Raw genomic sequence first — 25,706 nt, 5'->3', positions numbered from 1 at the left:
TGCTCGCGCTTGCGCCATCTAGCGGTCATAATAGACGCGAGAAATATCTGTCGTAATATACACGTTTCGTTTTGAGAGAGAATCTTCTGTACCTAGTACTATTATTTATTCTGTGGCTAAGCACGCATGTTTTTAGGGTTCCGTATTGTATATTGACCCGCTCGTGTATCCGTATCGCACGCGCGTATTATAGTTTCGTTTCTGGTATAATCAGTAAAAATTGAGATATGGATAGAGATCTTTATTTTGCATCCAAAATGTACATATTTATATTACATACGAGTAGACTACATAGTAACATATAGGCACATGGACCCTGGTAGGGTGTCGCAAAATATTTGTAATACCAATAGTAGATATGAGCGCCGCGCCGGCGCGCCGCCGCCGCCGACAAAATTTTCGCGCCGCCGCCGCCGACGCTGCGCTATCGGCGTGGCATCGGCGTGACCTTGGTAGTTACTACTGCTTTCAGAATCAGATAATATATTTTTAATCCAGTTTAGATCATTAACGGCGCCACTTCGAATAGTTTATAGGCATTCAAAGGGCATTTTAGGCCCATATAATTCAAAAATATCGAAGGCAAATGCAAACTTATCTGTCTAGTAACCGCGCTACTAGTCTTGGGGAAACGAAATTATTTAATATCAATTTTAACATCAATATGCTTGTAACCCCCAATTTAGACTCTCGCGCGAGCCACGAGACGAGCCGCGAGCCGCGCCACGAGACGCGAGTCCACCGCTTACACTCGCGTTCGGCTTGTCATTCGGTTATAAACCTTATGCCGTGCCGTTAGTGTTTAAATTATACAGGGTTAATTTTTAGTCAGCTTACAAAAAAAAACCCTGAATTCAGTATCGTTAATAGAACCCATTTCAATAAAAAAACATGTACTTTTTATTTTTACGATTTATTATTTTTATCCCTAATAATTTTTACAATTTACGCACACCCTACACCACACAGCTGGTCATGGACGGCGCACGACGCATGAGTGTGTGCGACGGGGGAGTGCGCGCGGCGGGGGAGCGCGCGCGCCGCCACACAAAAGCCACCGCGCGCGCCGCTCAGTCTCACGCCGCGCTCTCTGACGGACAGTCGTTTCATGTTCTCCTCGCTCGCCGCTGAGCTAAAGCGAAACGATGTACTCAAACCGCGAGTTTTATGAAATGGTGAGAGTGTACGCCAGAGCCGATAACAATCTGCGAGCGGCTCGTAGGTTGTACGAGGCAGAGATTCTGCCTGTGTTAAGAAATACCGGTTGTACATACCGGGGCGTAATTGAGGACCACATCGAGGAAAACGTGCCTCTGCGCTACCTACGCGAGTTTTATTTCATGCACGACGGCGCCCCTCCTCATTACAGCCGTATCGTGCGCGAGTACCTCGATGAGAGGTATGGAAACCGAGGTTAGGGCGCGGTGGACCGGTGCCCTGGCCAGCTAGATCACCTGACCTAACTCCTTGTGACTTTTATTTGTGGGGTGAAGTGAAACGTAGAGTTTACGTCAAAGAAGCTCAGAATATCGATGATTTGAAAAACAAAATTATTTTAGCATTTGATCAAGTGAAAAATGAACAACGCGTGTTAAGGAACATTAGTGGAAATGTCCTAAAACGTGCTAGACTGTGCTTGCAGCAAAATGGACTGCATTTTGAACAATTATTAAAATACAATTAGTGTAAGTGAGGAGAAATGGACTCCATTTGTAAGTAAATTAAACAATTATTGTAATAGCTGATTCCAATTTTTAAATACGCCTAAGCACATGTCGTTTTTCACTTTATCGTCTTCTTATGATCTGAGAATTAATTTGTCTTAAAATGTTAAATGTTTGTTTTTTATTGACTATCGACATGGGTTTTGACGGTCCTAAGCCCGTGAAAGTATGAAGGAAGATTTGGAATCAATTTAAAACCGCCGGGCATCGACCCGTCCAAGACAGGGGAGGAGGGGGAGTGCGGGGGAGGGGGGGACCCTCCGCCTGCGCGGCGAAGAACAAAAGCGGCCATCTTTGAACTCTGCCCACACCGCACAGCTCCCCGCCCGCCCACCACTCTTACCCCCTGCGCAAGCGCTGCCACTGGCCGCGAGCGGGTGCCCCGCTCACTCCTCGCCCCCGCCACGGCCGTCAGAAAGTAGGGTGACCAAGTCTTCTACTGTTTCTGTGGAATCATTTGGGTGCACTTTTCTTTTTTTTCATTTGAGAAGGGATAAAAATAAAACAAAACGTATATTTCATTTACCTTAGCGATCATTTATACGAAGTTTGTTAACTGACTAAAAAGTAACCCTGTATTAGCTCGACGAGCTTGCGAGCCACGAGACGAGCCGCGAGCCCACCGCTTACACTCGCGTCTCGTGGCGCGGCTCGCGGCTCGTCTCGTGGCTCGCGCGAGAGTCTAATCCGCCTAGAATAAACATACTGATTTCCTTCCATTTTTATTGTGGAACGTTCCACATTACAATTTATAGATTGTATATATATACACTAGACATGTCAATCACAATGAAAAAATTTACTGTGATCAACTCTAGCTAACGTGAGACTCGAACCCACATCTTTGGATTACCGATCCAATGCATAACTAATTTTGCCAGCTAGCCATCCGTCATTTACCGCGAATTTAACCATTGCAAGCATGGTTAAAGGTTTTTAAAAGGTATAAAATGGGGTTAATTTTGAGATATTAAGCGTTTCCACGTCCAAATGTCCGGCCGTTGGCTTCGCATGGAAGGGCGTCGGAATCGGGTCTCAATTAAACTTGGCCACTGTTGAAATTTCAAGCTTTGCTCTCTCGCAGCTCAATCTTTGGCCTTGCACCGCTCGCATGGAATTAAGCCGCTATCTGAACCTGCAAGTTTTTGGCCCTGTTTGGAGCTCAACTTTCGGCCTGTTTTAAAACGCTTGAGCATTGGTCCTTATCCGATCTTAGCTCCATTTCAGCTCGGCCTTTGGCGTCGCACGAATGCGCCCGCAGGAAAGCTCCAGATCTTTAACACTATGGCTTCAGTCTTTATCGGCTTGCACCCTCGCTCTGCTCTCTTGCAGCTCGGCCTCGCACAGAAGCGCGCCGCAATCGGCGCTCCAGGCGTTCAGCCGTCAGCCAAGCTTACACTTGGCGTTCGATTCTTAGCTGTATGCTTACCTGCAGCTGATCCTCTGGCCTCGCATTGGGAGGCGTCGAAATCAAGTCTTCGGTGTTACATGGAGCTCGGCGTTGGGCCTCACTTTTTGACATAAATCGGTTTTGTTGGGTCGATATTGGTTAATGACGGAGCTCGTTTTTTTTTGGACTGTCGACAAGACGTTTCCCTGATACAGTCAATCCGCAATTTTTACCTTAGCACAAAAGATAAGGGCCTCGCTAAGATCTTCCTGCCAAAGCCTCGCCATGATTAAGACCGCCTCTGATGCCGCGCGATACCGCTTATCCACAGTTTATACGATATCAATTTTTTTCGTACCATTATTCAATAAATTATCCTTGAAAATAAAAAATGCATTTATTTCATAACTTCCTTAGAGCAAAAATATGTATTTTCGGTAAAATTTTGGTTCAAATTCTTTTTTCATTAATCGAAGGTGTTTCAAGGCCACGCCGCCGATTCGCCGCCGCCGCCGACCAATTTTGACCGGCGCGCCGCCGCCGGCTATATGCCTATCGGCGCTCATATCTAACCAATAGTATCTAATTTTATTTTTTTTAATAAGAAGAAACGTCTGCGAACGATGCTATTAAGCTTAGAATAAATTTAAAAGTGGATAAAGTACTGTCTTGGGTGAGACTTGAACTCACGGCCTCTGGATCGATACTCCAGCGCTCTGCCATCTGAGCCACCAAAACCTCATCCATAGCCAGCAGATCTTTCCACCATATTATGGGTCAAGGTGACCCTAGCGACATCTATCGTAAGAGTGTTACACTTCTTTTTTTTCCACTTTTAAATTTATTCTAAGCCAATAGTATCTTCCTAAGTAAATTGGTTAGGATAGGTTTTGCACAGCATAACTGTAGATAAACACACATTGTAACAATTATGCTTCAAATCATAAAATTTTCCTATAACCGTTATTAATTCGCATTCGTTCATTTGAGCATTTTTATAGCCGCATTCGTTTAGCTACGAGCAACAAATGTACTATTTGAGCACTGGAAGAGTATTTTAAGTACCTTCACTGGTTATAATCACTTTTCGCTCGTAGTTATTTCGCCGTGTTCATGGTAAGTAGTTAAGTTATTAATACTAAGCACATAACACGAATACCTACTATTTATTTATTTATAATCATCTTATTGTTTTCCTTTTTGCCACGGCTCATGGGAGCCTGGGGGTCCGCATGGAAATTTATTTATATACACATTTAACCTTTTCACCGCCATTGACTTGATATAAAGTCAGTACATTTCGTGCCCCACACGCCACAACTTGATATGTTATACGGGTTGTTTACGTGCTGTTTTTGACATGGCGTTGATGACACTTAATAACTTCATTGACGTGGCGGTGAAAAGGTGAAGTAGGCTCGTTAAAAAAACATTTTTACTCCCATTTTTTAGGATTAGCAAAATCAACACTCTTAACTGTACATCGGTGGACCTTATTACAAAAGGCATAAGGTCCACGGATGTACAGCCAGGCGTGGCTCACTCCGCGATTTCGTCGCTTTGCTACCAAAAGTACATCTGTCCCACACCAATTTTGGTGGCTAGCCATAAGCCGCGCGTGGCGCTGTCGCCACCTAGCGGCCATATCTGTGCTGATCGTAACAGACGCGTTTTGTTAGAGAGTGTCTTCTGTACCTAGTATACTTACTTACTATTATACTTACTATTATTTATTCTGTGGTACAGCTTATTAGCTGTTAATAGTGTGGGCGATGGTACGATTAGAGCTGGCTATTATATTATTATGATTTATGTTTTCTAGTAGTGAAATATGATTATATTTATTGAATTCAGAACAAATTTAATATTTATGTCTAAAATTACAAATTAAAATTATAAATTAAAAAAAAAGACAACGCTTCAAGTCGTTCCCGGCGCAAAGGTGCCCATGATGCTCGCAGCATTGCCACGCTGGATCACCAGGGACACAATGAAAGTAGTGAAATTGCCTTATATTCTATATAGGTACCTATACCTATCTTTACTTCCCCTATTTTGCAGATTCATAGAATCATCTTACAATACTGGGGAGTGATTCCCTTTATTATCCTAGCATTTTATTTCCGATGGCAAATTCTGGACCTTTTACACAACAAGGACACATGGGCCGTGGCCGCGATGGTACTCTGTTTTGCGATGGTCTCTGGATATACGTGGAATAAGATGAGAAAACCTGCATTTTCTTACAAGAGCGACAAAGGCCCGGTTTTTATTAGTAGTGGACAGAAACAACAGTTTGTGGCCGAGAGTTACATTGTGGCTGTTTTGAGTATCCTTTGAAAAACTTGTAGGCTGTTTAACCTTTTGGACGCCAATGACCGATATATCCGCACCGCAGGTTCAACGCCAAAGACTGATTAATCGGCCACAGACCACAGAGCAACATAGACCTACGTGCATATGCATACAGTTCTATTTCAGTTTTGACACTTCGGTGACGTGGCGTCCGGGTGACTGCTTTTGTGTTTGACACGGCGTCGAAAAGGTTAACCTCCTGAGACTTAACATTACAATGTACATATTCGTGCAATCTAATTTGAACCTTTCGTGAACCAAATAAAGTAGCATTTGAAGCATTTCTTTTGATTCATTGCTTTTTAAAACAAACGAAATCCGTCCTAATTTACTTATAGAATACGGTTCAAATCAAAAATTTGAAAGCTTTATATGGTGGGTCTATACGAGGTTAAAATAGACGCGTCGGTCAAAAGGTTAACAAATTAAATAAATGTTTACCGACGACAGCTGTGCAAGTAATAAAATAAGCAATAGTTGCTAAACGAATGTAGTGTTTAAAATGATCTTGCTGGCTTAGCAATAGTCAAGGTTCATTTTTAGAGTCCGTACCCAAAGGGTAAAAACGGGACCCTTTTAGTAAGACTTTCACTGTCCGTCTGTCTATCTCATGAACCGTGATACTAGTGAACATAATGATTTTTTGACTAAGCATATCTAACAGATGGCGCTACAGTGCTAGGCATGATACTGACCATAGAGGGGGCGGGAGGAGTGAGGACGGAAAGAGACGGAAGAGGTAAACTAAAGAGACGGAAGCTCCAAATGCTGGCGGGCATCGGGCTGATGTTTGCGTCCTTCGCGGTTCTTGTGGCTGCATTTAAAATCAAGAGGCCGTGGTATCCCTATGGGTAAATAATTTATTAACCTTTTCGACGCCAATGACCGATATATCTGCACCGTAGGTTCAACGCCAAAGACCGATTAATCGGTCACATATCACAGAGCAACATAGACCTACGTGCATATGCATAAAGTTCAATTTCAGTTTTGACACTTCGGTGACGTGGCGTCAGCGAGACAGCTTTTGTGTTTGACACGGCGTCGCCACGTCACCGAAGTGAAGTGTCAAAACTGAAATTGACCTTTATGCATATGCACGTAGGTCTATGTTGCTCTGTGGTCTGTGACCGATTAATCGGTCTTTGGCGTTGAACCTACGGTGCTGATATATCGGTAATTGGCGTCCGAAAGGTTAATAAGTTTGCACTGATGTCAAAAATATAAGAATTTCTATCATGATCGTTAAAATAAAAATGAAAGTAATATGAATCTCCATTCAAGGAGTAGGTAGGTCGAATTACAAATTTAATCATACTGTAGTAATCTAGGCTACTATTAAACAACTAACTATCTCTTTTCAGTTTCTAAATGAATGGCTGCGTCGAACGGTGTCGGTAATGGTACCTAATATAGGCGGATTCTGTTTTCCAACAAATTGAAAGAAATATATTACTTTGAGTAACACTTTATTTACAATAGTTTACAGTTTTCTACATCTAGTATGAGTGCGCCGCGATAGCAAATCGCTGGTGAGAAAGACTACTAGAAAAATTAAATATACCTAACTGTCGCAGTGCACTCGTGCTAGGAGTACTGAACAATAAATAGTATTTTTAAACAAAACGCTAATAAACGCGATTTAAGTCCCGTTATACAATTTAATAAACCCAAAATATTATAAAAATTCAATCGATATTTCATCATCAATTCATCAGTCTTCTCAAAGGTTTAATAATATTATGTATTACAATGTAATGTTAATGATTGTAATGATATAAATGTGTAATATTCGGTATTAACATTACACTTTGCACTAGCCCTCCCTATAGGCTTGCCACTTAACTCTTTACCAGGCTGACAATTCAAAAGTGACAATTTAATGTCAGTCTTACTCATCGAAAATAAAACACATGTTTGAAGTGCCGAATGTGTGAAATATATATCCAAGCGCCACTTGCACCATTCCACTAACCCGGGTTTAACCGGTTAACCGGTTAAACATGGAGTGACCATGGTTACCAGTACAATTTGACACTAGGTTAACGGTTTAACCGCTTAACCCTGGGTTAGTGGAATGGTGCAAATGGGCCTTAGCCTGGTAAAGGGTTAACTGAGTCGGTCCGTGAAAGACTATTGTGTAGAGTTGAATTTTGCCCAATAAGTCAAAATTAGATACGGTATTTATAGTCCAAATTAACAACTTTCTTCTATGGATCTGCGCAACCGGCCCATGAACCGTCTCAGTTAAGTGATATGATAGTGAAGAATGTGATCTGTCAATTATATTCCTATGTCTAAACAACAGTCCAAAATAATAAATTTATTTAACATATGAATAAATTATCAATCATAATTAATATTTTTACAATCTAACCTATAACAATAATAAAATATGTAAGTAGCTTCTCTTGATAAGACGGAATAACACGTACACGTATTAATTATAATAATAATTATTTGATTAAGGCGTTGGAATGTCCCTATTAATTTAAATAAATATTTGAGTTAGTAACAAATTATGAACTATGATATTTTCTATGTTTCTTCTTATTTCGCACACGGCGGGTAGTTTAGCCTTTCAAAATTCGTATAAAATCGGTTCAGTCTTAAAGTACATAAGGAAAAATGGCTTTCCTATTCTTTGGATACGTTTTAAAAGTTGCCTTGTACCACTCGTTGGCTTGAATCGCAGTCTGGATCTGAAAAATAGATCAAACATTAATACAAATACAAATGCATTTATTTAATTACATCAGTTCTTAGGTATAATATAAGGGTTAGGTAGGTAATTAATCCATCTTAGGTATATGGAGTAAGTAGGTAAGTATTTAACATGAATACCTAAAATTAATAAAAAAATCCAATCCTAGCACTGGTTTGAGAGGAGGCCTGAACTACGCTCGACGTGTTGCCTCTCTGTCGCACTTGTAAATTCGTAGGTAAGTGTGGCATAGGCAACACCTCTAACGTGGTTTGCGGTAGGCCCTCTGTTCTCAGCAATGGCTCAAAAATTAGTGGCTCAGTTGGCAGAGCGCTGGAGTATCGATACAGAGGCCGTGAGTTCAAGTCTCACCCAAGGCAGTAATTTTTCCACTTTTAAATTTATTCTAAGCTTAATAGCATCGTACTAGTACAACAGAAAAAACGATTTTGCTATTATTGAATTTATTTATATGATATATGAAACACTAGCACGTGACGTCACGATCAAATTACCTGTGTGTGTAAAAATAACTGCTGTCTACGTTTCTCTATTAAACTTCTGGTGCTTTATTTCATGCATGGTGTAGGATATTAATTTATTTTTAATACAGTCAAATACCCTGTTAAGTTAATAAACTTATTTTAAGCCCCGTCTCCATATCCCGCGGCAAACCATCGAACATTGGCTCGCGCGGCTCTCGATGCGCCCGGTATCCATTGCGCGCGGCTGCCGCGCGAGCCAATGTTCGATGGTTTGCCGCGGGATATGGAGACGGGGCTTTACAAGTAAAACTGACCTGATTTCCAAGCACCCACAGATAAATACAGAGGTAAGTTTTCGTCGGCACCAGAAGTAGCAGCGCTGTGTACATGATCACCTCACACATCCGGTGAGGGCTAGATACCAGCTCGAACCTTCTTCCGTGCGGTATCCCATGGTCATCAGTTACCACTTGGCCTGGAAGGATGGATGAAACCAAGGCTAGGAACCGGTTTTTTCTTCATACAAAAAATACCGGTATTATTACGTTCTTTGGTTTATTATTTCATATTTAATGGGACATTCTAGTAATACGAAGTTGTTACTTAAGTACATGATTCAGTCCTACCAGGTCCTACATAAAGAGCATTGAATAATTAAAAATATTGGGCTGTTTTGGGTTTAAAAAAAACCGGTTCCGAGCCCTGGATGAAACATCTGTATTTGGGCAATTTCCACTCCACTATTGTTCGTATTTCTATCCTCCTAAGGACCCATGCAATAGAAAAACCGGAAATTTGGGCGTTTTTTTTGTTGTCCCCTACACTTTTTTTTTCAAATTTGGGATTTTTTATGTTATTTCTACTCAGAATCACGAGCTCTTTCTATCCTAATAGGAGAAAAAAAGTGTCCCAAAATTTCCATACATTTTTCGATCTTTCCATTACGCGACCGCCATACATACAAGTCTATGAAAAATGGTGACGGAATGGAAATAAAAACCTTAGGACACTTTTTTTCTCCTATTAGGATAGAAAGAGCTCGTGATTCTGAGTAGAAATAACATAAAAAATCCCAAATTTGAAAAAAAAGTGTACGGGACAACAAAAAAAAAAAACGCCCATTTACCACTGAAATTTGAACCTATAGTGTGGGGAGTAGAGTAATAGAGTTGATTTTTATTAGTTTGAAAATTAAACGAAACAAATGAAATGCAACTCTGTTCCAATTGAATATGGTTTAAATTTCATCAAACTGAAGAAGTACTATAGGTAGGACCTTGGGCCTTAGGAGGCTATTCAAAATCGCGAGGTTTTTTCGTTCTTCAGATCATAGAAGAATTAAAACAAAAAGACTGTTAATACAAAATAGTGATTCTCCAATATTCAGTGCCATCTATTGACGGAAAGTTGAGTTATTTTGACAAGAGGTCCATCCGTCGAAAAATTTTTATGAAACTGAGATTTGGGTGCGTAGCCAACATGCCTATCTTTTACGCTCCCTAGCGAACGAGACGTCAACTGTCATTGTCGCACTAATATGGCAGTGATAGAGACACACAGCGGTTCGTTATTGTAGCAAAAGCGATTGTCATCTTGGCATGGCATCCTGCTGCGTTAGTGACGCCCTCTGGTAATGAGCGGAATATTGGAGGAACGAGATTTTGTATAGACGTCGGTCTTTATGTTTTATACTTATGACTAACTACGCTACTGTTACGCTCAGTGTTGGCCGAAACGTTAATGCAATTGAAAATGTTGGCCATTAACCATTATAAATTGAACCGTAAACTGTAATCGTCCGTTACGGTTTAAGGTTCAATTTATAATGGTTAATGGCCAACATTTTCAATTGCATTAACGTTTCGGCCAACACTGGCTTACGCTACTGTTTTACGCTTATGACTAAGTAAAACAATGTGGTGCAAGTACCCTGAAAAAATGTTCTATAATTATAATCTCTTACCAGACTTTTTGTCTTTGCGAAGGTTGGCAAAGATGACATTGCTCTGGTACTGTTCATACCAGGCCCACAGGAAGATGAGGATGCAGGGAATGGAGAGGTACTTGGTGCGAGTGTCGGTCCATATCATAGTGTTTCTGTCTTGGTTTCCTGAAAACAAAAGGAATACAATACAATTTCAAAATACTCCTTATTGCATAGATAGGTACTGAACTTAATTAACCCTTTACCAGGTTTTCTGTCTTGGTTTCCTGAAAACAAAAGGAATACAATACAATTTCAAAATACTTCTTATTGCATAGATAGGTACTGAACTTAACCCTTTACCAGGCTAAGGGATATATATTTCCCACATACGGCACTTACCAGGCTATGGGATATATACCTATATATCTTCAAACATGATGTGTTCCATTTTCGATGAGTAAGACTGACATTCAATTGTCATTTTTGAACTGTCAAGTGTCAGTCTGGTAAAGGGTCAAAGGTGATTGACTTTCAATGTAAGAAAGTAAGGCCAGAATTAAAATATTTAAACACTTTGTTCGAAGAGTTTCGTTAGTAAAGTGCGGGTGCCAGACTTTGACCATCATTTGTGTCTTTTGTATTGCTTTAAGACAATGGGTCCTATACAGACATTTGATCCTCAAAACAAACCTGATCAACTGATACCATTGATAAAAAAATTGTCAAATACCCTTTTGAGAAAATGATCTTACCACAAAAGAGGGGAGCTTCACCAACACCGGCTATAATGCAGGCGAAGTAGTGGATAATGCCTGCGAGGTAGTGACTTAAGTTCATCTTGCTGTTTTTGGCGAACACCTGGAGGTAGTGCGTCTCGTAGAATCTCCGGGCACACTGAATGGTCAGCAGGGACATGGCAATGAGTGCTGCTGTTGCCGACACTGGAATTTAAGAAATTGTGGAGTTAAAACATGGTAACTTTATTATTTAAAATAAGGGTAGTCTCTTTACATTTTGTAAAAAAAACATATTGACTTTAACAGAACTAAAATTAGTTAGTTAATCATTATCATGCTCTTTAAGCTTGAACATTACCTAAAAAAATAAACACAAACAAGACAATTTGGCATATAGGCAAGAAAAATAAAGTACTGTGTGTAAAAAATTTTAAAGTTTACGTTAGTATATTTTATTATTTACCTATGATAGTATGTATCTTGTCATCAAGGAAATTACCTACATATGTGCTCTTAATCATTTTAAAAATTCTCCAATCCAATTTTAGTACTATTGAGCATTATTTGCGTATTGAAATTTATACCATCATCATAAAATTAAAGATAGATCACAAGTAGACTGGTTGTAGCTTCATTGTAAATCTCAGATCATTGGGTAAAACCTAAATAAGGAACCTATAATCAATCAATATAGGAATGCAATCTGTATCATTAGTGCTAAGACTCATTAGTTCTTTAAGATATTGTTCAGCAATTGCCATTGATGAAAACGTACCTGTTGGTTCATTTTGTTCTAAAATCTTGTTTAAAACTATCACAACATACTTGTTCACACTAAAATCCAGAAAATAGACCAAATACATGTAAACTAATGTTAATGCACTGAGCACCGACGAAAACGAATAAAAATGCCTGTAGTATGACTTCGGTATTTCAATTGCTTGTATGAAAATGGCCCCATTCCCTTGATACGCGAAACTGCCATACTTAAAACCCTGAATTACGAATGCTGGCACGTAAGTTTCGTAATTATTTATTAGATATCCTGTACACGTAACCATGAAGGCAAGGTTTAGAAATATAAAATCTAGCGTGTTCAGCATATTTCTGGGATTAGAAGAAAATCACAATGCAGTAATTTCACTATTTTATAACGGGACTAAGCAACTTGTTTGAACTTTCGACACTTTCGTTTCGTCCCAGATAAATAATAATATACCATTCTAAACCGTAAAGTCCGTAAACGGTACTCTTATTATCAACTTGTCACTGTACTGTCACTGTCAGCTGTCAAAAAAGTTGCCAGATTCTTTTTTTACTAATGTTGGTACAACGTCAAATAATATGAAGGCCATTACAGACGCTCTCACTGGAAATAGTTATTTGTACAAGAAGAGATCAAAGTTTGATATTTCTTCGAGTGCTTATCTTGAGTCCCGTGTAAGCGAAAGATTCTATACTAGATCTTGAGCGTAGTAAGGGACTCAAAAGCGCACGAGATGTAAATAACTTTGATCTCGCGTAGTTCACAAAACTTTTCACCTCAGCAGTGAGAACATATTAGAGAACCCGAAAGATGTATTCCTTCTTCATCACTTACCTCTATTCACTCATGTTTTCTTAAGATATACCAACAATTAAGTCTTCACCTCAGTAGCTCGAACAAAACTTTGCTACTTAACTCGTCCGCTCTGAGCTGAGCCGAGTGAGCAAAATCGCATTTTGCTCATTTTGTCTCACTCAGTGAGCAAAATGCGATTTTGCTCACTGTTTTTAAGTAGCAAAGTACCCTTGTTCGAGCTGCTGAGGTGAAAAAAATATTGCTAGTCTGTTCGGAAAGAGAAGAGTCGTAGAATGTATTGACCCTCATACATTCCACAACTCTTCTCTTTCCGCACAAACTCTAGGCGATGTAATAGGAAATCTTAAACTAAAATGCGGCAACGGCGCTTGAAAATCGCGGATTTCTAAAGGATTAAAAAAGTTGATTTTGATGTGAGTTTGAGCATACACTTTTGCCAAAGCTAATTCGATTTCCGCGCACGTATTCATTGGCAAAGAAAGAGGCAGTAAAACGCAGAAAATTAAGATGTCGGGCGATACAATAAAAAAATAAAGAAACCACGAAGCTCTCATGGGCTCATGGGCCTCTACAACCCTCGCTGATATCGAATGCGATTTTTGATAGTTGTTGCAACATTTGATTGATCGGTAGAATTTTTTGTTTTAGCTAGAGTTTAGACCAAGATTTTTGAGTAGGTATGGTGTAATAACAAGGCCTTAATCTATCGTGGTAGGATTCTAACATCCTTTTTGCTATTATACATTTAGGTACAGTCAGCAAAACTATTAATAGGTACCTTATAATAGTTTTGCCAAGGTACACCTTTCTCTAAATAAAGTGTCTTATAGCTGGTCAATCAAATCTTGTCAGTAAAATAAGGCGCGAAATTAAAATTTTCTATGGGACGATACCCCTTCGTGCCTACATTTTTCAAATTTGCCGCCTTTTTCTACTGTCAAGATCTGGTTGACCAAGTATAGTAATAATATCCTGCAGGGGTCGGAAACTTTGGAGAAAAGCCAACCTCAACAGAAATCATCAGTTTTTGGAAAACTTTGAGATTGAAAACATTCAGCGGTCTACATAGTACTACATACACTCAATAGTTAAACTTTTGGAGGCCTTGAAGAGTCGCTTGGGGTCGTTTCGTGTAGTAAGATATGAACTTATAGGAATTCGTTAACATAGCGTTCCTTTTCGATTTTATTACCTATAGCTAAACGATAGAGTGAGAGAGAGATAGAGATCTTTATTTGCATCCAATGTACATATTTATCTTACATAGTAACATACAGGCACATGGACCATGGTAGGTACCTATGTAAGTATTAGTAAGTAATACCTGCTAAAACAAATCAACATAAGTTGGCACGCATAGAGTCTGTGCGGAAAGAGAAGAGTCCCATAGAAAATTTGAATTTCGCGCCTTTTTTTACTGACAAGATTTGGTTCACCAGCTATATCATTTAGCTACTTAGAGTCTGTTCGGAAAGAGAAGAGTCATGGAATGTATTGTATTGGACCCCATACATTCCACGACCTCTCTCCGCACAAACTCTACCTACGAAAGAGTCCTTACAAGTTTTGAAGTTTGTTTAGCGTTTAAACCGCTAGCGGAATACCTAAAGTCGTAAAGGGAGTAACACATCGCTTATCGAACATACCAGTTTAAGTCAGAGCTCCGATAACGCAATAGTTGCTAGGAAACTTAGGTCATTGGTACAGTCGATGTTTAAAATGTTTAATACCTTTAAATGAGCAATTCTTGTATATTTATTTATTTATTTATATAATTATAATAGATGGTCAAGCAAATCTTGTCAGTAGAAAAAGGCGCGAAATTCAAATTTTCTATGGGAAGATATCCCTTCACGCCTACATTTTTCAAATTTGCCGCCTTTTTCTACTGACAAGATCTGCTTCACCAGCTATATATTTCGGGGATCTCGGAAACGGCTCTAGCTCTAACGATTTCGATGAAATTTGTTATATAGGAGTTTTCGGGGGCGAAAAATCGATCTAGCTAGGTCTTATCTCTGGGAAAACGCGCATTTTTGAGATTTTATATGTTTTCCGAGCAAAGTTTTAGTAAATAGCCGAAGACAGGCGCCAACTCGACGACCGCCCCATTAACCCGTCAGATGCGGTGAGCAGGAACATCGGAAGCGACGTTGCGCGTCTCACTTGTTACGTTACCAGTCACTCTCGTGAATAAAACGACATGTAACACGCTGTCGATTCGATGAGCATTTTATACTTTTTATAAACATTGATGCGACGCCACACGCGCACTGCATTGACAGCATTTCAAATTTTCATATTGATATAGGATCTTGGGATCTTTGTGCTAGTTTCCGTCCATGCTCTAGTTTTCGTCCACTTGATGGATTAGCAAATAAAATGTTTCATTTTAATTTTCTACTTGCGAAATATTATTTTTATGTAGATAGATATATTGTTCACACATTAAGGAATGTAGGTTTTTATTCAAATTTCGTCAAGTGTGGTCAAGTGAACGGAAACTAGAGCTTGACGAAAACTAGCGCACCTAGGTAACTCAGGGACTTTTAACCAAAACTGGGTCCCGTCATTTTGTTATGAAAACCTTTCCCTAATTTGTACAAGAAAATAAATATTAGGTAATGATGGGTAATACTGAATGTTTCTGTTATGAGCTACTTAGAGATCACATGTTTAAGAAAACATTGATTGTTTGAAAATTGAAACAGTAACTCTTTGTTTATTTTTTGAGGTACAATTTATTTGAGTACAATTCATGTGATGTGCCTCGGCGTTATTAATTATACCTGCGTAAACCTATGTTAGGTACATAATTATTTTCAAAATCAAACTGGTTTCCCAGCAACACAAATCCAAAACGTTCCAACTCCAAATTCCAGAGCAAATCAAACACAATTCTGAAAGAGACCCCTTTCAATTGAAAATGCTCTCTCATCTAACTTCAAAATGTTTACGCGTGGGCATTTCATAAAGCATTAGGGAAACTTAACATACACCGTCCTGACATTTCTTGAATATTAACAACGGACAGGTGGTATATAAGGGTCCCGAGGTTCCCTGTACCACATTCCTTTGGCGTGTGTGGTCTGTTTAAGTACAAAGGTAAGTTGCTAAACAAGACAGGTATTTAAGTTTGTGTTGACGGCGGCGGTAGGTAAATTAATATTTGAGGTTGTGACGTGTATGTAATATGAAATAGGTATATGTTTATGAGTTTTGTTATATAAGAAACTAGCGTGAATAGTTACGGTTATTTGTTTATGGCTCCTCTATATACTCGATGGCCCAGCGCTGGAATAGCGAGATAGCCATGCGATGGTTATGACACCTCTATTACACGATGGCCCAGCGCTGGACCAGCGATATGGCCATGCGATGGTTGAGAGAATTCACTATGGAATGGGCCACGTGTAGATACGTACGCTGGCACACTACCTTGCGTGTAGAGAAGGCAGTGGTGTCGGATGGCTTATGGCGCGGCGGATGGCGAATGGGATGGCCACGGTGTCCGTTTTTCGTCCGCACATCAACTGGCGCATATTAATATATATTAGCATTTTCGTTGGGGCCTACGGTGCCAACGGTAGGGAAAACGTTGGGATGAGGTTCGTTCCGTAGCCAACATTAAAATTTGTATTGGCCCACCATCGCATTTACCAACATTAGCTGCGGCACTGATGCCCAACAATGGGCCTTTATGTATTTTGGTACCGTTGGCTAAACAACGATAATATTCGTTGGCCCAATGATGACATATATCGCATTTACCAACATTGGCTGTGGCACTGATGCCCAACAATGGGCCTTTGTGTATTTTGCTACCGTTTTTAATTTAATTGCAGTGAGACGCCTCATTCGGTTCTCGTATGTTTTATTTTTCTCGTAATGTGTTAATCATACAGGATTGTGACTCTTGGAGACCCTATATAAGGATATCTAAGGATATCTCTAAGGATAATTTGATAAACTATGTTATTTTTTAGTTCTGACACTTAGAGACATTTACACCTCTAAATAAGTTTAGATTTGTTTTTTCATGTATCTGTTTTGTTTTTATTTTAATATTATTATTATAGTTTTTTTATGTAATTCGACATTAAGAGACCTTATACATCTCTAAGTAATTGTATTACGTTAGTTTGATTTGGTAGTTGTAGTTGTATTTAATAATTGTTGATGTATTATTATTATTATTTTGCTTGTATGTAAATTCAATGTTGACGTGTAAAAGTGCCCTTGTGGCCTATTTGCTGAATAAATGTTGAAGTTGAAGTTGAAGAAGTTGAAGTTCGCTAAACAACGATAACATTCGTTGGCCCAATGGTGCCAAATATCGCATTTACCAACATTGGCTGTAGCACTGATGCCCAACAATGGGCATTTGTGTATTTTGGTAACGTTGGCTAATCAACGATATCATCCAATGGACCAATGATGACAAATATCGCATTTACCGACATTGGCTGTGGCACTGATGCCCAACAATGGGCCTTTGTGTATTTTGGTAACGTTGGCTAATCAACGATATCATCCGATGGCCCAATGATGACAAATATCGCATTTACCAACATTGGCTGTGTCACTGATGCCCAACAATGGGCTTTTGTGTATTTTGCTACCGTTCGTTAAACAACGATAACATTTCTTGGCCCAATAGGGATAAATATCGCATTTACCAACATTGGCTGTGGCACTGATGCCCAACAATGGGCCTGTGTGACTTAATTCACCAATAGATGGCGTTAGTAGTAGCGATTTTGGAAATTTATTATGGTTATTTTTGATGGCAATTAACACTAAAATATTTGTAAAATTATTTGGAATAACATGTATGCAATAATTTGCATTTAAAGTCACAATTTAGCTATTTGTTGTTAAAGAAAATTAATTTCCAAATAAGTCAAAAGATGGCACTTTGTTCCCAACGCGTACTTTCTACAACGCGGTGTTAAGATTTTTCTGGGTTTAATATAGGGTCCGAGGAACAATAGGTCGTCAGTTCAAAATTTAAATCAAGCAGTGAGTGTTATATACAGTGTGTAGTATTAGTAAATAAAGTGGTGGTTTTATACAGTGTGGTGTTATTTTTGGACCTCGTACAACGAACAAAATGTCCTTTTTTATTTTTTTTCAGTTGGCCATACAGCAAGCCATACGGCCAAATCTAACAATTAACCAACCATGTGTATAGGCCCAACCACGGCCCAACCAAAACCACCACCGTTGAATAATCGTATGATTTATTTAAATAGGCCCAACGAAAAAATTACTCTTATGGCCCTCTGTTGAGAATCTTCGGGAGGGCCTTTGTCGAGGGTCCTCCAGCAAATCGTACGGCCAAATATAACGGTTGCCCAACTATACGTAAACAAAGGCCCAACCAAATCCCTACAAGAAAATGCTATTAGGTGGGCCAGTATGATGGCCCATCATGTAGAGAAGCCAATCTTTTTATAATTTGCCTGCTCTAATTATTACATATATAAATAAGTAGTTAGGTAAATAGGTACTAATTATTAATTATAAATGTAACGCTACCAATCAAAGCGCGGTTCAAAGTGTTCCAACCTCAGCAGTGGCCGCACGCCTGCGGCACACATTATATTATGTTAACGTCTCACACACCCCATTGACCAACCTCAAAGCCGCAGCCACATGTGAAAACCTTCAGCTACTGTGGCTTTACTTGTCAAATTATGGGTGTACCCTCAAGCTTAAAAGCAAGTACCTATTATAATATAGAGTTGCTACACGCGTACGGTATGACGAACAGAGAACAGAGCCTACGCAATGTGACAATCTAACGTTAATAAAAACTCGTTTTAGTATGGCTGACAACTGAAACTGTCGCTTTTGATACAAAATGGTGACTTCATGACAAGACAATTTTGCACAGTAGGTACACAATAGGTACTCACACTCACTTACTCAGTTATCGAGTTTGAGCCATAATATACCTACACTAGCGACCCGCCCGGGCTTCGCGCGGGTTATTCAAAACCTTAACAAATCCTGACCTTCCTCAAGAATCGCTCTATTGATAGGTAAAAACCGCATGAAAATCCGTTCAGTAGTTTTGAGTTTATTTCCTCTGACGTAGGTTAAATAATGTAGGTATCGAGCTTATAACCTTACGAAAATCCTGAAAAGTTAACGGGTTCAGTTTTAGGACTAATGATAATATGACAAACAATACATTATGACTTAAAACTTTATGGGAAACAAAGGGGCCCCGGAATGGCCAATAAGACCAACTCTATCTAATTAATAGACCGAAGCACAGATCATATAATACTAGACCGAAGTAAGTATGACTGGTACTAAAGGTACGTGTTCACCGTAAGTAAATGTTTGCCTTTGTGTCATGTACCTACCTACCTATCTATGGAAGCGCGCTCGGCCGGTATAAACTTTATTCGATATGCTAACAAATTGCTTTTATAAGCTACTTTGACCACAAAGCAATTCAATTTCCACAAAATATCAATGCTGTTGTCAGCCCGTTTTGCAAAATATTCAAGAAACCATTTTCAAATAAAGGTTGACGCTCACATAACGCCTCGGTACTCTCGGTAGTACCTACTCCGTAGTTAGTAAGTAGCACCCGGTCGACGCCAGTTCAAGTTCACGGTCAGCTCAGTATATTTTATTTATTTATTTTATTTAATCTTTATTGCACAAAAGAAAGTACAAACGTACAAAAGGCGGACTTGATGCTACAAGACATAATGTTTTGAATTATACCTAAAGCATTGCTTCGTCTCGACGCGTTAGGCCCGGCGTTACGTATTCCGTTGTCTTGGCAAAAGTATCGACGGCCAATAATCTCATGCAAAACAGCTGTCACAGCTTGTAAGCTTGATGTCGAGCTACCTGCTCGTTATTGCATTACATAGGTACTTGGAAGAGAAGAGACGTAGTTGGGGTGTACGCGTTCACCTTTTAAGTCTATTTTAAAAAGCTTGCATTCTTTCAACATCTTCCAGTCACGTTTGAATTTGTAATCAATACTTTTGATGTAGATACGAATGGTATTCTAGGTGCAAACTTGTCTTAACCTCGAGGGCGACTGGCATTTGAATCTGTCTCGCAGACACTTCACAGATACTTACCAAAATTACCAAACCATTGTAATTTTTTTTATAACATAATTTCCGTGAGACTGACAATATTTAATATCTTAAATAAAATAAAAATCTTAAAACTGGTCACTCACGTTTTTAAGTCGTAATATTTTCACTTAAAAAACGCGAGTGACCATATAGGTTGTAAGACAAGCAAAGAGTCGGACTCGCCCACCGAGGGTTCCGTACTTTTTAGTATTTGTTCTTATAGCGGCAACAGAAATACATCATCTGTCTAGCTATCACGAGTCATGAGATACAGCCAGGTGACAGACAGACGGACAGTGGAGTCATAGTAATAGGGTCCCGTTTTTACCCTTTGGGTACGGATCCCTAAAAAGTAACATACCTTTTAAAAAGTTTCTATCTATATATGCCCCTATTCTAAACTGTTCCATGTTTCAGATGAAAGTCCAGATACTAATGGTATTCCTGTTCACTTTGGCGCTTTGCGCCGGACATATCAGCAGCGGCCTGATGATGCAAGACCTCAGTCCTCAGGTCTACTGCGGCAGAAACCTCGCCATGGCGATATCGGAGCTCTGTCTCATGCAGAGACACCAGCAAAAGAGATCCGAGGGAACCTTGTTCGGTGAGTAGATAAATATGAGATAGTCTTTAACAATCTCTCTTATCTAAAAGCTGTAATAATAATTTAGTTTTTCAATTAGCCTTACTGTCTTTAGACATCATTTACTCATCTGTATAAGTTAAATCTAAAACCTGTAAAATAAGTAGGTGTTCGTGCCTCCGCTTGAACCACATTTGAGTGAATTCCTCAACTAGCAGCGCCATCTATCGCGCCACTCAAGTTCTAATACGCTTGCCCAATTTGCTTAATAAAGGTTGAGTAAACGTTTACTCGAATTTGTTACAAGTTTAAAAAAGTAGGGTAGTCTCATCTCTGGCCTGGCGCTCCACAATACCAGCTTCTCCCTCTTGACTTCAATGTTAGATGATGTGGTGGTTTGCTTCACAGGTACTGGCATCTCCCCCTACTACAATGAGGACTATAGCTGGCCTTGGCTTCCCCCCCACCAGGCAAACGTCCTGGCACTTCCCTCGCGCGGCAAAAGGCTCGTAAACGGGATCGTTGACGAATGCTGCACTAAGCCCTGCAGCATGAAAGAAATGCTTGGGTACTGTAATTAGGTTAGGTAACGTCATATAGCTCATTTTAAAGATTTTGTAAATGAATTGATATAAAAATAAGGGCAATTGAATATCTATAATAGAGAAGATTGAAATATCGGTGTATGTCTCTCTATAGCGCTTACATATTCGAGCGATAGACCTGATACCGTAGTTTTATTGTTAGCAAATTAGCAAATGCACCGTACGGCACGGTTCCGCTACGGTTTTGTCCTAATGGCTCCTCTACACGATGGCCCAGCGCTGGACCAGCGAGATGGCCATGCGATGGTTGAGAGCACGCACTATAGAATGGGCCACGTGTGTACGCACCATCGCTGGCCCACTACCATTGATGTGTTGACGAAAAACAGACACTGTTCGCGGTATTCGGAAAACAAGATCCGTTCTAGAGAAGAGAACGATACGATATGTACTAGATACCTGGTAGTTTAGATTTCAACTAGATATCTTTTGCAGCTCAATTCGGGCAACCAATGTCACTTTTACGTTAAATTATCGTATTAAGATCGTTTCAAAATCGTTTTGAGCTTAGTCTGCTACATAGATAAATAAAAGAATAGGTATCTAAATTGTAGTTTAAAATACTACATAAGGTATATTTGTTATTCTATCGAGGCTATATGCTCCCAGTCTGCATTTTAATATTTATAAAACGATTATGTAAATGAAACTGAATAAGATAAGTAGATAGATAAGACCGACGGTTTTCTATGTTAAATATGAAACTCAAAATATAATTGTTGTTGCGCTAGAACTTGTTTCATTACTTATAATTTTTAAATTATTCCATGTGGGGAAATACAAATGGTACTATTCCATTTGTTTCCATCTAGTAGGAGTAGTATGTAGGCCACTTTTCAACCCAAGGGCCAAAACGTACGTCTTTATCACCGTATCACTTTTAGCCCGTTTCAGATATAAACAATGACTCAGTTTCAGGGCATGAGAAATGAAAAATATTAATCGACTTTAAAATGAATGAAAGAAATACCTAAGTATGTATGTGCTTGTACTTAGAAAAGTACGAAATAGTTGTTCGAAACGGATTGAAAAATTATATTCCACATAAAGTAGATCGGTATCTACATTTAGGTAGGTACATAATTTATTTTAAAATTGTTACTCGTTTTATGCATTATTGTATTCATATTATCTTTCTCTCCTCCACGGGACAGGCATTGCCTAGTGTGGAGGTCAGTAAAAACTGTATCCAAGTGAATATTTTTCGGAAATAAACGATTTTTTATTTTTTTATTTGTTTGGTACGCAGGTCACGTCGCTCTCTAGGCGTTCGTAGTGCATTCTGTTTGCATGGAGTTTCCGTAGTTTTGTGTCTTAGTTTGCAGACGGGCGTTTTTTAAGGTGACATTCGAATGGCGGCTGCAGCCTCGTCGTGCATTTACTTTCGGAATGCAACATTTGGTGAAGTGGAACAGTTCTTGAAGGCCTTTAAATAATGGCATTTGACACGGTTAACTTTGTGTTATTAAAACCAAAACAGTCATATCATTATGAAACTTTGCAAGTAAGTATAGTTAGTTATAAGTATCTAGCTAGTATATGAAATCCAGGTGAGAATACATTTACTTAATGCTTAAGACTTTTTTTACATGAAGACATTTATAATACGGAAACTGAATTATATTTGGAAGGGGAGACTCCAAGCAAAACACAAGCAAAGCAAAAATTTATGATTATTGATTACATATTTCAATCGAGCTGATCTGATAATGCAGCTAGGAGTTGGAGATACTTGGATGCTCTTCTTGCTAGTTCGTTGTTGCGTTTTGCCGAGCCATTGAACTTTAGAGGTGTAAGTACAGTCGGCAATTCAATAAAATCGTGTGTAAGATATTGTATATAAATTATAAAGTCTCGGTAAGAAATAATAAAAATCCGATCACATAATTTTATAAAGTGAAACTGCAAATTTTTAATGTACAAAATTAAAATACATTATTTATAAATACAAAATAAACTTATTAATTTATCAAAAACACGTCTCTATGACAAAGCTGAAGCAAGTTTAATGTAATGCCTAATGACAAATAAAATAAATATTTCTCACATTTCCATAACAAATAACTTCTTTCGAGACATTGGAAGAATAAAAACAAATCGTAAAATATTCAAATATTTACTAGAATCAAATAAATCAAATATTAATCCGCCGAACAGCGCAGATTGGAAGAAATCAATTATGTACTCCGTCTAGTCTAGCAGATTGACGATGGATAAATTATTAACAAGCCATTACGAGGTCTTCGCATTGAGGGTATCTCTGTTTGGCCCTATGGTTGACTGGTAGAGAATGCCATTTGGCATTAAGTCCACCATTTGTACATTGTTGTATATATTTTGTGCAATAAAGTTTAAATAAATAAATATTTAAATATGAATTTCTACTATTTCTAGCGTTTGTCTCGGCTCATGGAACCTGATGGGATCCGCTTCAAAAATTGGCGTAGATACAGGCCGCGTAGCCAACGTGCCAATCGCTTACGCTCCGTAGCGATCGAAACGCAACTGAGGGCCCGATTCGGATTTTGTAATAGATATCTATTAGACATTGCCAAGATACGATAACGGTATGTTTAAGATCTAACCTGTCAAATTTGACATTTCCGCGATTCTGGAGATACTTTTGAACGATTTCCACAAGATATTACTTAGAGATCTAATTCACATGTAATAGATATCTAACACGATCTATCGTAAAAGTGACATTGGTTGCCCGAATTGCGCTGCAAAAGAGAACTAGTTGAAATCTAAACTATAACGTATCTAGTACGTGTCGTCTCTTGTGAATATCTTGAAGTTCGAATACGGCAGTGTCACTGTCGCACTAATATGGAAGAGTGATAGAGAGACGCGATTCGATTGCGAAGCGATAGCGATTGTTACCTTGGCTAGGCCGCCTGGTTTTTACATAAAGCGACTCCAAACTGACCTTCCAACCCAGAAGGGAAACCAATAAGGGATTAGTCATGTTTCCTCACGATGTTTATCCTTCACCGTAAAGCGACTGGTAAATATGAAATATGAAATGATATAGTAGTAGCATAAACTCATTGGTACCTACAATGGTAGTACTACCTGCCCGGGGGTTTGAATCCGCGATCTCCGCATTAAGATAAGATAAAAGATAGTTTATTCAAGTAGGCATAATTACAATGCGCTTATGAACGTCAAATAAAGCTAGGTAGACCGGCTCCAACCCTACACCTCTGCCCCGAGAAGATTTAAATCCCCCCTCAATTGGAGGAGGGTATCCCAATATGGGACCGGCAACAAACTCGGCGGGACACATCTTTTCAAAAATAATTACATCTTATAATTAACATGCATTACGAGAAAATAAGGGAAAAAATACAATTTAAATTACTATAGAATTCATGCAATTATACACATAAGGTGTAATAGAAATTTGATTTAGAAAATATACATATGTACATGGAATCATACAAAATCGTAGCTCTTTCAGAAAACATATCAAATTCTTACAAAAGGAAAAGAAAATAAAGTTATTAAAAGAAATGGGAAAACATATTATATAAATCTGATTGATTATTATTAATTACCAACATATAATATTTGATGTGCTTTCCTGCTTACCTGAGCTGTGTCACCTATAACTCTATACATAATACAATGTTTTTAATTGCTACTACTTTTTATTAGTTAGTTTCTGGTTTGGACCATGCATGTTTGTCTGTCAAGTAGTCCTCGACTCTGTAATAAGCTTTTAACATCAATGACTTTTTTAAGTAATTCTTAAGAGCTGGAAAGGGTAATCTTAAAGCATTCTCAGGTAACTTGTTATAAAAATGAATGCATTGCCCAACGAATGACTTTTGTACTTTACGGACACGAAACTTTCTGATAGCAAGCTTATTTCTATTTCTAGTGTTAAAGTTATGGACATTGAAATGGCACGCTCTTAAAAAAACTAGGAAAAATTTTTTTTTGGCGCCGAGCCTCAGAGCCCCAGGGCTAAAATATAATTAAAAACAAACCTCAAAAAGTAAAAAACATATTTTTATAGATAAATAATTATTTTTATTAATAAGTGCAAAATGGATATTTAATTGTTACTTTTCTTTCAATCTCAACAAAAAAATCTACATATAAAGATAATTAACTTTTGTAATGGAGGGTTTCAGAGAAGGGAGAAAAATTAAGCAAAGGAGTAACTTTTACAGATATTTTTTAAACCGCCGGCCTGCAATGTATAAACAAGACAACATTGCCGGCGTCTTGAAGAATAACTAAAGCTCCCGAAACACAAATTAGAGTGGCTTGTTAAGCTCTTTGTTCATTCGGAACGGCCGTTAGGCTGCTCAGTAACAAGTTTGGTCAATGCCACAGACAAGACATCCTCTAGACTGAGCATAGTAACGCTACCCCCTCTGCCACAAATATACGGTAGTTTTACTTCATCTTCGATTCAAGTGTCAGAATCCCGTGCCGTGATTGGTCCGTGTCTTCGAACGGACCAATCACGGCATGGGATTCGCTCA

The 25,706-nt window shown here is 38.8% G+C and overlaps 3 protein-coding genes across 3 annotated transcripts; 2 read left to right on the top strand and 1 right to left on the bottom strand.

Moving 5' to 3' along the window:
* Positions 1 to 5,166: 5,166 nt before the first annotated feature.
* LOC134662961 (tumor suppressor candidate 3-like) lies at positions 5,167 to 6,870 on the top strand. Its single transcript, XM_063519265.1, has 3 exons — positions 5,167 to 5,443; positions 6,134 to 6,320; positions 6,834 to 6,870. Exons 1-3 carry the CDS (start codon positions 5,293 to 5,295, stop codon positions 6,838 to 6,840), a joined length of 345 nt encoding a protein of 114 aa, XP_063375335.1. The 5' UTR covers positions 5,167 to 5,292; the 3' UTR covers positions 6,841 to 6,870.
* A 1,144-nt stretch (positions 6,871 to 8,014) lies between these two features.
* On the bottom strand, positions 8,015 to 12,552 carry LOC134662800 (polyprenol reductase). The gene is made up of 5 exons (XM_063519105.1): positions 12,098 to 12,552; positions 11,338 to 11,526; positions 10,622 to 10,768; positions 8,973 to 9,133; positions 8,015 to 8,171 (listed from the first exon to the last, which is right to left on the bottom strand). Exons 1-5 carry the CDS (start codon positions 12,423 to 12,425, stop codon positions 8,079 to 8,081), a joined length of 918 nt encoding a protein of 305 aa, XP_063375175.1. The 5' UTR covers positions 12,426 to 12,552; the 3' UTR covers positions 8,015 to 8,078.
* A 3,202-nt stretch (positions 12,553 to 15,754) lies between these two features.
* Positions 15,755 to 21,236, top strand: LOC134662823 (bombyxin A-3 homolog). Its single transcript, XM_063519146.1, has 3 exons — positions 15,755 to 16,009; positions 20,437 to 20,623; positions 21,011 to 21,236. The coding sequence occupies exons 2-3, from the start codon at positions 20,437 to 20,439 to the stop codon at positions 21,181 to 21,183; spliced, it is 360 nt and encodes a 119-aa protein (XP_063375216.1). The 5' UTR covers positions 15,755 to 16,009; the 3' UTR covers positions 21,184 to 21,236.
* The last annotated feature ends 4,470 nt before the right edge of the window (positions 21,237 to 25,706 follow it).

The sequence above is a fragment of the Cydia amplana genome, chromosome 3, assembly GCF_948474715.1.
Source record: "Cydia amplana chromosome 3, ilCydAmpl1.1, whole genome shotgun sequence".
Classification (NCBI taxonomy): Eukaryota; Metazoa; Arthropoda; class Insecta; order Lepidoptera; family Tortricidae; genus Cydia; species Cydia amplana.
This window is presented reverse-complemented; position numbering and strand designations above follow the sequence as displayed.